This window comes from Lineus longissimus, chromosome 2, assembly GCF_910592395.1.
Source record: "Lineus longissimus chromosome 2, tnLinLong1.2, whole genome shotgun sequence".
NCBI lineage: Eukaryota > Metazoa > Nemertea > Pilidiophora > Heteronemertea > Lineidae > Lineus > Lineus longissimus.
The window spans coordinates 10,455,370-10,467,516 of NC_088309.1; the positions used below are offsets into that span (position 1 = coordinate 10,455,370).

The following is a 12,147-nucleotide window of genomic DNA, read 5'->3' on the forward strand; positions in this document are numbered from 1 at the left end:
CCGGATGCGTCCCGAATCCGGATTAATTTTTCGTCGTGTAAACGCAAAAAGATCCGGATCAATGTGGTTGCATCCGGACTAAAAAGGTACCATCGCCTTGGGTGGTTTTAATCCGGATTCATCCAGATTCGATCCGAATGCGGTCTTTTCGCCTGTCGTCTAAACGGCCCTTATGTCACGTATTAGCGTATACCGCATGGCGTGAAAATGAACACACAACGACGCGGACGCCGATGGCCGCACGACGGATCGAGTATGAACTCGGCATTCAATAGTATGATACCCTTCAGGTGAGATAAGAAATGAAAAAATTAGATGATTGCATTTTGAGAGATGTTTTTGGAGAGAGGTGACAAGAAGTAAGCTATGATTCAGGCCTGAGATCAGTCATCCAACCTCCTTGCGCATGACCGGAAAAATTTATAGACGTAATATGCTTGCCATATTGTCGCTGCTTTGGAGAATGCCAGTTATCATGTCCATCAGAAAAAGGCGCGACAGTTCCTGACCATTTTACAGCAAAAATTCATGCGGCAGGGTCATCAGATCACTTTCCCGAAGGCGTAAACTAGAATTTTCATTCCCCGGGCCTTTTGCACACTTGGCACCACCAGGTGCAAATTCTCGTTCATATATGAAGTCTCAGATCCAATTTTTCTTAACTTTCAATAACAATGACAAACTATTCACACGTATATACCCAGGGCTGCCATCATGTAGCCTTTAAAACTGTTACCGCCATATTTTTCATATTTTCATCTTTCATTGGTGATGGATTTGCTCAGGACTTGGTTGGAGGATTAGAAAATATCGGAGTCGGTTATGATTTACTGAAGGGTAACCCCGATGACGGGGCCCTTAACAAGGGAGGAGTCGACCCCGGCATTCATCTGGCGCATAAGATATATAAGATGACATTCAAAGAAGGGAAAACGAGTGTGGGGTAAGTTCTTTGAGTTTGTCATCTGCTTTCTAGAATATCCTTCGACAAGCTACTTGGAGAATTTCCCTTTGGGGGGAGGAGCTTATTGTTGGCTGGCCATCCTCTTTTATGATAAATCCGGCGTCACGTTGAAGGACTTTACGCACTCCTTCTCGTAACTGAATTTCCTAATGGTTTGAAAGTGCAGGCCCAGCTGTCTGGGAAATTTTAGACCCGGGCCAAAGGCATGCAGTCCACTGCGTCATCCTAATTGGATCTCCTTATCGGGCGACAGGACGAGGCGGGTCCAGTCCAGAGTGCAGGCAACGCTGTCGTGCATGGGCCGGGTCATGCATCAACAGCTGTCTGTGAATAGAACGGCTTTACTTGTACCATTTTTTATGTTAAAACATCCACTACTCGGCAAAATTCATCGCAATCTGTCAAGGTGGTCTCCGAAGTATACACTTAACGCACACATTATCGCCAATGACGTCACGATATGGGGACACTTTTTGACTGGCGCATGATATAACTTAAAATCGCGCATTTTGTGATATATATCCTACATTCTGCACAATGTTGTTTCTACATTTCGTCCTTTTTCTAGTAAAAAGGTGCCCGACCAAACTATTTACGTTCCCGACACGAGCTGTGCGACTAAGGCGACAAACGATATGTATTACGGGACGAAGAGTTACCAAAAGAAACTCGGCGCCGACGTGGAAGTCTCCGGTAAGACTATGAGGCATCATGTCCAATGAACTATAATTTGTTGAAAGTTTGTCCTTCTAGGAGCAGTTTTATTCATTAAAATATAAGTTTCTTTCGTTTTCAATTATTGACCGTCAATCTATATCCGTGCCCCCCCCCCGCCCCCGGAAATCCTTGTAACACCTTCATGCTGATTGTGACGTTCTTGTTTCAGCTAGCTTCGGTATTCCCGCTCTGGCTTCTGCCGAATTCTCTGCGAGTGCTGGTAAGTTATTCATCAAGTTAGACCCGTCCCGATCATTAAAGGGTTTTCAGAACTAACCCCCCCCCCCCCGTCATATAACTTCATAACATACTGAGCACATCTCTGCATAACGGTTGCTCTCTCGAACTCAAATCATCGCCTGATCAGGATTTAACTGCAATTCGGAAAATACTAACAACCAAACTACTAGTAGCAGGCAATTAAGAAATATTTTAAGACATGCTTTTATGTTATAAGGTTACAAGAAGGAGGAGTCGAACTCGAAGATAGAGAAAAACGTGTTCATGGAGTCCTGGAAGATCTGCAACTATGGATCAGCGCGCTACCGAGATGAACTCAACGCCAAGTATGATCTAACAGATGGAGTCATTGCAGATGGCTGTAAGCTCGGCACAGGAAAATCGGATGATTCGCATAAGAATTTCATCTCGAAGTGGGGGACGGTATGTATAACGAACCTAAATCTCCGCTGCTTCTTAGTGGACACCACCAGTGGAGACGCTCTGTCACCAGCATCGGTGGCACAAAATGGGGTTATAACCACCACCTATAAACCGGTACATGTTTTCCATGTATTCGAGGATGATGAACATGAAGCTGAGTAGGTCCACTATAATTGATCACATACCGTTGGCCCTTACAAACCCATTTACTAATGCGCCCGCCCGCGCGTCCATGATCCTTGACAGACTGGTCATGTTGTGGTTAGAAGTTACAGACTAGCAGATTTTACCAGCAATCCCCAACTTTATTATGCCGCTGCTAAATGCAGGCGCTACGATCGAGTTTGACACGTGACCCAATTTAGCCAATCAGAGCGTTCATCGAATAATAAAATATATTTTTAGTACAAGAAATCAATGCCTTTGTCAGTTTTATGCCTTCAAGTTGTGGGTTCACAATTTTGAATGTGTTCCAGCTCATCAAAAGAACAGGGTTTTGTCTAGAATCACGGTTTTCCGAGTTTCTCCTTGTCAACACTGTCAGGAACCCCCCCCCCCCCCCCCCATCCTATCTACCTAGCCAACACCCAGCCAGAGGTTACCAAATGACAGAGCTGAGAGAGCCCAAACATCTGAGGAATCCATGCAACAGCAAAAGCTTTGGCAAATATGCTGAAGAGAAGGATGCAATATAATATTTCGGGCTTGGTTACCCGCCTACCCCCCCCCTGACATGACCCTTCCCAGCCCTAGTGTCCTTAATTGAACCATCCAAAGCTAGGGATCTTAGGCCATAAAGTGGACAAATAAAGCAAGAAGTTATCAAAGGGCAGTCATTCTCATATCTTCAAAGATCACTTGAGGTCCAGCTTTTCATGTATGTTGATGTTTGGACATATATTCTCTCCTCAAATCCACTTGGGACGCCAATTTGGACCCCCCTGTGGACATGGAAAAATTTTCAATTTTCCCAATGGCATGTGTTTCAGTATACTCAGTATGATGCTGCCTTCTGCAGGAGCTATCGGCAAACTAAATTTGCAAACTCTATGTGATTCAAAAAGGCCACAGAAGTCGGCCAATTTTCATGTTTTCTTAGAATTTACATTAGGAAAAATTGCAATTCACGTGGTATTTTCAACCCATAGGTGGACATGGAAAAATTTTCACCAATCAACTCAAAATTTGGCCTGCAAATGCCTTGATAGTCATAGAATCACATACGCTATCGGCAACTAGGCTTTAGTTACACAGAAAGCCGTGAGATGTCTCTCACCTCGATCTGCTATAGAAAACGTATGCTTGGCTCTGGAAGGGAGTTTGGCGCATGCGCAGCTAAAAGGTTGGGAATTGCTGGTAATGCATTACCAGCAATCCCCAACTTTATTATGCCGCTGCTAAATGCAGGCGCTACGATCGAGTTTGACACGTGACCCAATTTAGCCAATCAGAGCGTTCATCGAATAATAAAATATATTTTTAGTACAAGAAATCAATGCCTTTGTCAGTTTTATGCCTTCAAGTTGTGGGTTCACAATTTTGAATGTGTTCCAGCTCATCAAAAGAACAGGGTTTTGTCTAGAATCACGGTTTTCCGAGTTTCTCCTTGTCAACACTGTCAGGACCCCCCCCCCCCCCCCATCCTATCTACCTAGCCAACACCCAGCCAGAGGTTACCAAATGACAGAGCTGAGAGAGCCCAAACATCTGAGGAATCCATGCAACAGCAAAAGCTTTGGCAAATATGCTGAAGAGAAGGATGCAATATAATATTTCGGGCTTGGTTACCCGCCTACCCCCCCCCCCCCTGACATGACCCTTCCCAGCCCTAGTGTCCTTAATTGAACCATCCAAAGCTAGGGATCTTAGGCCATAAAGTGGACAAATAAAGCAAGAAGTTATCAAAGGGCAGTCATTCTCATATCTTCAAAGATCACTTGAGGTCCAGCTTTTCATGTATGTTGATGTTTGGACATATATTCTCTCCTCAAATCCACTTGGGACGCCAATTTGGACCCCCCTGTGGACATGGAAAAATTTTCAATTTTCCCAATGGCATGTGTTTCAGTATACTCAGTATGATGCTGCCTTCTGCAGGAGCTATCGGCAAACTAAATTTGCAAACTCTATGTGATTCAAAAAGGCCACAGAAGTCGGCCAATTTTCATGTTTTCTTAGAATTTACATTAGGAAAAATTGCAATTCACGTGGTATTCTTCTTTCAACAGCATATCATCATTGAGGCAAAGCTTGGAACTAAGAACATGGAGCGCACGAAAACATCACTTGGAGAAGTGGTGAGCTTTGCTATGAAAGATGTAAGTATAACTTTGTGGGAGTTAGGACAGCGTCTCAACAAGCGCCGGACAGCTTATAAATTATCTGAAGTCCGCTGGTATCGCAGCCCGGCATTGTAAGACACTTTTTTCCAATGATGATACAAGTTTATTTGCTGTGTCGTGAGCCCTTGCGCTTCTGCACGAATGACATGAGTACCTTCACCGCCTTTTGCTAACTAACTTCTTAATCAATTGTAATTATCTAGGTGAGTGGCGGAGTCAGTGCTGGTGGGTCCTACCAAGGAGTTGGAGCGTCGCTATCGGTGTCGGCTAGCAAGTTAACTAAGAATGCTAAGTTCAGCTCGTTCGCAAAAGGCAAAAAGGAGACATTAAACAGAGGATCAAAGGTATAGGCATGCAACACTCATTTTGAAGATACAAATGTCAGTGACAAATCGTTAAAAACGTTTCAGACGGGATACAGTACAGAACTGCAATTTATGTCTCTTATGCACACCTATATAGCGAACAACGCCTGTATATATCTGTGGTTGTTCCCCATATTTCACATCTAGTAACGGGGGGGGGGGGGGGGGGGGTCAATACTCTCCAACCGCCTCTGGATATATTTGTAATGACAAATATATATACAGTGAGACAGCTAGAGCGACCATGGCTTTTCAATAGGAGAAACGCCGAAAAACATGAGTGCAAACACGGCTCAGAAACTTAAAGGGACAATATGGGCGGCAGCTAGGCAGGCAAGATAAAGTTACACAAAATCACCAATAGGGGTCTCTCACAGTACGTCGAAATGATTCACGATTGTACGAGGTATATATTTAGTGCTGAGCCCCTTACTGTGCATACTAGTCACTTGAAGATGGCAAAATTAGCCCCTCTACTCCTGCCCATAGTGCCGCCCCTTTAAGCTTTTGAATGCTTCCGTTTCTGATTGTTTCATTGAAAACTACAATCAGGCCATATAACTTCAGGTGAGCTCATGGTTCATGAACCATTTCACTTGAATGTATACCACAATTCGTTCACAGGATAGACCAGCGCCCATTAGTATGAAACTCATAGGGATCCATTCGATATTTGTACCACATTTCTGGAAGAACGCCCCGTGCAAACCGTCTGATGCTACTATCACAAAGATACAGGCTAACGTCAAGAAAGCCTTGGAAAACTACAACATCTTTCTTAATGTATTTCCTCCGACAGGTATTTATATAATTAGATGTTAAAAATGCCGCACAAAATATTGAACCATACAGGCCCCTATTATTAAATACGTGTATCTCAATAAGATTTGGGATTGCATGCATCTGTTACAAGAGTTGGAAAATCAGTCAACGCATAAAAGTGAAGAAAGTTAGAGGTGCATGATGCGGGAATATTCTGTGAAAGGGAGGGGGGATACTACAGATTAGAGACCGATCACAAGACAGTGTTGAGCGTGCCGAAAGGTTTGATGTGGAGACATGCATCTATGATATTTGTGGGACGGTGTGGTTTTATGAAAGAAAAACACATTTGGGACATTTTCTACCTCTACATCGGACAGATCTTGGACAGTGCATGTGATACTTATCTCCTATTTTTATTCGCAGAGGACAAGAACAATCTGAGAGTAGCGTTAACTTGGCCAAAGGGTCGCTATGTGTTACCTGAGACAAACAAAGGATGTCCTCAAACTAGCTGGGCGAAGGGAAGTCGTGTGCAGGACACGGGCAATAAGAACATGTATGTATCAGTTTAAACGAAGTAGTCTAGCCGCATGCAGATTATATGTTTCTGCATTTAGGTCGCACTTGTCAGAAAGTGATGCCCAGCGATACTCTGGTCGGTTATCAGGTTTCCAAATTTCAATGTCACGTTTGTCCCCTAAAATTGTTAAAATCACAACATATTTATTCATGCTCAGATATCAAAATCCTGATAAAAAAGAATTCATATTTTCTGAAAGTTAAAAGTCGATCACCATATTTTTTGTTTTACAGTAATCGACTGCAAAGTTTTTCTGTTTTGTTATGCATTTTCATGTGCACATGTATACATTTGTATCTCGCAGGTTCCCATCGAATAACCACTGGCCAACCGGTACCCTTTCCAAGGCACAGATCACCCAGTCATTTTGCACCAAGAGTAACACGAAAGGGACATTGCTGTGGCCTGCTGGATCTTACTGCATCATCAAGGCGAAGGCGTTATCCTGTCCTGAAGGTATGGAAGAACTGTCAGTAACGTATGGTTTCGGCAAGAGTTTAAAACGCTTATACATGTATAGCATAACAAGTGAAGAGATAGAGGTTAAATGAGCTAAATGTCCTTGAATTGTCGTTTGAGGAAATGGCATCGTCTACCAAATGATATAATATCACATGTCAGTGTATATATTAATGAAGAAGTTAGCCAAATATCATAGTTGGTCTTCTTCCTCTTCCTTGCAGTATCAAACATTTGAAAGCGGACTCCTCTTTTCCATACTCACCTGATAGGCGTATTTATATGGATTTCACCAAAAACCAAATTAGGCCTATGGCAATGAAGCTGCAAGAGACGTTATTTCCCTCTCTTCAAAGTGATAAGTTGTAGACATCTCCATTCTGTTCTGCATTACTGTATCGGCATTCTGTTTTGCAGGGTTTGACGAAGGCTCGATCTCATGGGACGACAAGGGTAGCCTTTCAGACAACACGGCCAAGATAAAAGGCCAGATGCCTAGTGGGGATTTTGGCAAGAACACCAAAGTTGACTATTGCTGCCGAGAAGATAGTCTTGCTTCCAAAGCCATCTTTCTACCAACCGATTCTCCTTTCTACCTGATGGCAAAAAGCAATAACTGTCAGAAGGTGGATAACTTAAAAGTTACCCCGGAGGTCATACAATGGGATGAGGAGAGCTTGATGAATAAAAGTGATCGGTCCGGTTCCTACCCATACGATGCTTCGGTGAATGCAAAGGGCAAACATCACAAGCTTACCTTTTGCTATTACGGCAAATACTAGTATATATTTTCATACGGGTCAAGTTTGATAAATGTAATGTTGTTCTTCTCAAACGTAAAACACGGCTTGTTTTATTTGTTCTTTGGTTTTACTTATTCTTCTCCCCAAGTTCACTGGTGCCGCGCAATCGATGACATCGCCATCTACCAGCAGTGTACGTGCTTATACCCATCAGACACACGTCTCACCTGAAGTTAAAGGCGGGTTAAGCAGGATCTAGGGGGTTCGATTAGTGGTCTCCTCGCAACAAATATGTATCAGTACTATCAGTGATACTCCGTCATGCAAGAGTTGTATTGTGAATTTGAAGCACATTCCTGTGCCTAAAAAACCCATGGATAGGCCTACGCGGCTGTTTATAAGTGCGATGAATTTAGCAGACGCATCTTTTCTTGACCAAAATCCCGATATCCTTCGAAGACCAAAATCAGGTCATATCCCTTGAAGTTGAAGACAGTTGGTCGACATTTTCGTCATGTTGCCGATCATTCACCCTGAGGACGGAAATCAACTTCGGCCTTGACTCTCGGGGCAGTCCATTTCATAATCCTACTATTCATACTGTCTCATTTTAGGGCGACGCGGCCGGGCCATTCACTGCGTCCGGAGTGAGAACCCCTGATTTCATGATTTCCAAGGATGATTCACATGGACTGGAGAGATCCCAGTTGACTGCGAATAATTAGCTCTCGGGCAAACTTCGCAATGAATTATAAACAATTAAAGCATCTAAGTTTTAATGGAATCAGGTGGGATTACAGGAGTAATGCCGAGAAATGATCACGACCGGTGAAAAAACATCGAAGTTTCCACAATTTTTTTTCTTTTTTTTTCTCTGTCAAAACGGCCACTTGATTCTCTCTCTCCCTCCCGGCCGGGGTACTCGACAAAGTCGGATGCTGTCGCCCATGTATTGTTGCCAGCGTATAGGTGCTAATACATGTAGAAGATGCATTCCGGGAATTATTTGGCAATTATCTGAAAAAGGAGGACAAGTATCACACATTAGCACTTAGAGAAATGTCTTTAAGGTTAGGACATTTCACTGAAAATTATAAGAGACCGAAAATACGAACGATGTTCGTGTGTCTCCCTGGATTCCCTCCCCATCTAGCTCTGGAAATAGGAACAAATCCGTCGTCGTCATTTTCTTAGAACCCCTCGAACAGCGTTCGTTTATTGACATGCTCATTGGGAGTAATGTAAAACTGGCCAGGACCCGTTTTCACTGTTCGGACGTAATGTATGTTTGCATTCCCTCCATTTCCCCAATCGCTTTGATCTTGGCGGTTATAGGACTATGTAGTCAGAACTAGACTATATAGACTGATTTACTGTGGTTCATAGGCTTACATAACATTCACAGAAGATTATGAACGACGCATATATATTCAATATTTTTGAGAAGATGGACAAGTGTGGGTTAAAAAGCCTGGTTGAAATCCGACGGCAATAACATCAAGGGAAATCCCATATAACCGGACTTGTTTTTGGTTTGACCCATATGCAAATCAGTGAATAATCATTAGAATCGCTTTTCATTGAAGTCCGACCCAATTAAACATCTTATTGTGAAAAAGACAAAGAAATTCATTTGTTTACTGTTCTAAGAACGAACACTTACCTATCAAACAAAATCTTTCTAGCTAAAGTAGTGTTTGTCACTAAAGATGAGTCACTCAAAGTCCGTAACAAACGGGATATTTGCGAGCGATACATGGTATAAAACAGCGCGGGGTTCTGTCTCCTGCATTCAACACGAGAAGCTGGAGCAGACGACATTATAAGAGTTTAACACCTGAACCCGACCACAACTATCGCAAAACACAAAATGGTAAGTGATAACATTTATTGCAATTTTGAAGTCACAACTCCAATCGGGAGGGAAACCTCTTTTGCAGCTTCTTCTAGTTTATGCGGGTTCCACTTGTCACCATATTAACAAGTCAGCAGTGTCTTCCTCTCCAATGGGACACTGTAGAGACCAATGGCGTTGTATTTAAGAATTGTGTTTAAACAGAATATTTTCCCAGCTAAACATCACTGTGTTGTTAAAGTGGCGTGATGTGACTTGTCTTACTTTTTTCGTCCTTGTTATTTCAGTCTATCAAGTTGTTCCTCCTCCTGGCCCTTGCGGCTGTCGGCGCTTTGGCACAAGATATCAACGAGCTCGAGTTCACGTTGGACGGCAGACGATACACGGAGACTGTGGTTGACGGAGAAGACTTTCAGGTGGTGGTTGTACCCAAACAAGGCATCGCGGACCACACAATGGTCATGCACGATTTCGAGACGGTGAGTTATCGTTTGACATCATCAGTTATAATTTTTGTATTAGTAGCGCTCTATTTAGGTAAAGGTGACACCGACATCCTGAGACTCGGGTCATGTCTACTATAAGCAAGGCGGGAACTCCCTCGGTATAAACAAAGAGTCGCGGGTGTGCGTACAAGTTGCCCCGTGTTGACTGGATGTGATACATCTAACTATGATCGATAATGATATGTGAAAGAGAAACTTTGGATCCTTTCTAATGCCGGTACCACACATTGGCATTGCTGATTGTGACATCCATCCGACGACAATGAAAAGAAGGGGATTGAATTGCCGTCACATGCACGTTGTTGTGAGGTGTTCATCAGAGGGGTGTTCAGTGTACTGTCCCGGTGTGCAGTATGATATTGTGGTCATGACGACAAATAAGACCCCCGGTCCTTCACGGGCTTTGACGCAGTGAATTCTATGAGAAAAACATTGTCTTCGTCTTATGTTACAGAGACTGACTGCCTTCAAAGACCTGACTACCAGACGTTGCATTGTCATCCCCATGGACCACATGCTTCTCAGAGTCCGAGGACTAATCTTCAAGGACAGGAGATCAGCTAGCGAGGTAAGCATGTCCGTTTTTTCACCGTCCACGATCGAAGACCGGCTGACAAGACAGTTTAATGGCTGACCTTGAAGTAATTGCGATCAATTTCTCATTACTAATCATGATAACAGTCCTTCATATACAACTGGATATAAAATGTGAATGACACAACACGTTCTCGTTGGTCCCCGCCAAATTGCACAGGTGGTCTCACGCCCCGTCTAAAGGCTTGGGTTGAAAAGGGTAAGAGGTGCACATTGTGACGTGGGTAAAAGAGTACCAATGTTGGGAATAGCCCCTCCTCGTCATCCCAACAAATCTTTAAAAATATTATAGACTAGAGGCCGGTTTGTGAGGAATGGGGAGAAGGCAATCGGCTAGATGACATTGTACTGTTCTTGACAGTGGGTGCACTGTTCTGACTGTCGCCTATTATTAATTTTCTTGTTCTTTCCTCCAGGATGTGCCATCAAACCGCAACATCATGTTGGACGTCGACGGAGACATGATGGAAGACATCGACACTGAAGCTGGTGATAAGATTGCTGAGCTGTGCCAAGGTTTCCCCGCCTTCTGGGCAAGAATCTCAAAGGAGAAGAGCACTTTCAAGATGTCTGGCAGGCGGTTCAGACGCTGGGGCTTCTCCGCTAGTGCGTCAGCCTCTACCAATGGGAAAAGCGCCAGTGCGTCGGGGAACGTGAGTGGTGGTTCCAACGGTGCCAACAGCGGCTCAAAGTCGAGCAGTGGGTCAAACGGCGGCAGCAGTGAATCATCTGGAAGCGCCAACTAGATAAACTACCAGAGACAATTTTATTAGTACAAAGTTCAAAGCTGCTAGGTTGTGATTAATCCTGTCCTACATTTAATTTTAAATACCCGATCAAAAACTGTCTTCCTTGTTCACTTGTTATCATATTATGAGGTCATAAAAATGTCAATTATATTTTCGTGTATCATGTAGCTCCATGTATTATTGGAAATAATGATCTCCTTTCGTCACTGCCAACTCTCCTATATATCTTACGCATCATTTTTTGTGAGAATCCATTGCGGTATCATATCAGACCACATGCTAAATACAATTTTGATATATTGATATAATGATGATAGTCAAATAATATTATAATGATGATAGTCAAATAAAATATCTTACTATAATCGGTTACCTCAAGTTGATTATTTTGAAATGATCGTGTTTCCGAAATCTCATAACATTCAGAGAGCAGTCATGTCCCAGGGAGTTTGTGTGGTCAAAAGTGTCTTTGGTTGTGACACTAAAAGCTGCGTCGGCCTTAGGTTCTGTTGTCAAGTATCAGCTGGGCACTTCCACGAAATCAAGAACTTGGGAGGGGCCAGTATATAAACATGCAGACACCACCATTTCAATGGACCTTGGCAAGGAACAATTTCCTCAAGATGTCAACTTGAGGAGACCAGGGGCATAGTGCTGAAGAGCGCCAGGCCATGGGTTGTACTCTCAGAGGGATCAGAGCTTATTCATCTTGGTGTCCTGGAGAAAGGCACTTAACCAAACTTGCTTCCCAAGGGGCATCCGGACAATATCATACCATACAAGTCGTGTTGTAGGCCCCGTCTGCAAGATTATGAACTTACAACCTAGTCGGCGAAATGAGATTA

At 43.3% G+C, this 12,147-nt stretch overlaps 2 protein-coding genes across 2 annotated transcripts; both read left to right on the plus strand.

The window, feature by feature from the left end:
* Positions 1 to 674: 674 nt before the first annotated feature.
* LOC135499513 (uncharacterized) lies at positions 675 to 7,711 on the plus strand. The gene is made up of 10 exons (XM_064790312.1): positions 675 to 943; positions 1,533 to 1,657; positions 1,851 to 1,901; positions 2,139 to 2,344; positions 4,573 to 4,662; positions 4,890 to 5,030; positions 5,676 to 5,850; positions 6,240 to 6,372; positions 6,701 to 6,852; positions 7,273 to 7,711. The coding sequence occupies exons 1-10, from the start codon at positions 675 to 677 to the stop codon at positions 7,635 to 7,637; spliced, it is 1,707 nt and encodes a 568-aa protein (XP_064646382.1). The 3' UTR covers positions 7,638 to 7,711.
* Positions 7,712 to 9,316: 1,605 nt separating this feature from the next.
* On the plus strand, positions 9,317 to 11,624 carry LOC135483656 (uncharacterized). The gene is made up of 4 exons (XM_064764652.1): positions 9,317 to 9,471; positions 9,741 to 9,932; positions 10,414 to 10,527; positions 10,970 to 11,624. The coding sequence occupies exons 1-4, from the start codon at positions 9,469 to 9,471 to the stop codon at positions 11,297 to 11,299; spliced, it is 639 nt and encodes a 212-aa protein (XP_064620722.1). The 5' UTR covers positions 9,317 to 9,468; the 3' UTR covers positions 11,300 to 11,624.
* The last annotated feature ends 523 nt before the right edge of the window (positions 11,625 to 12,147 follow it).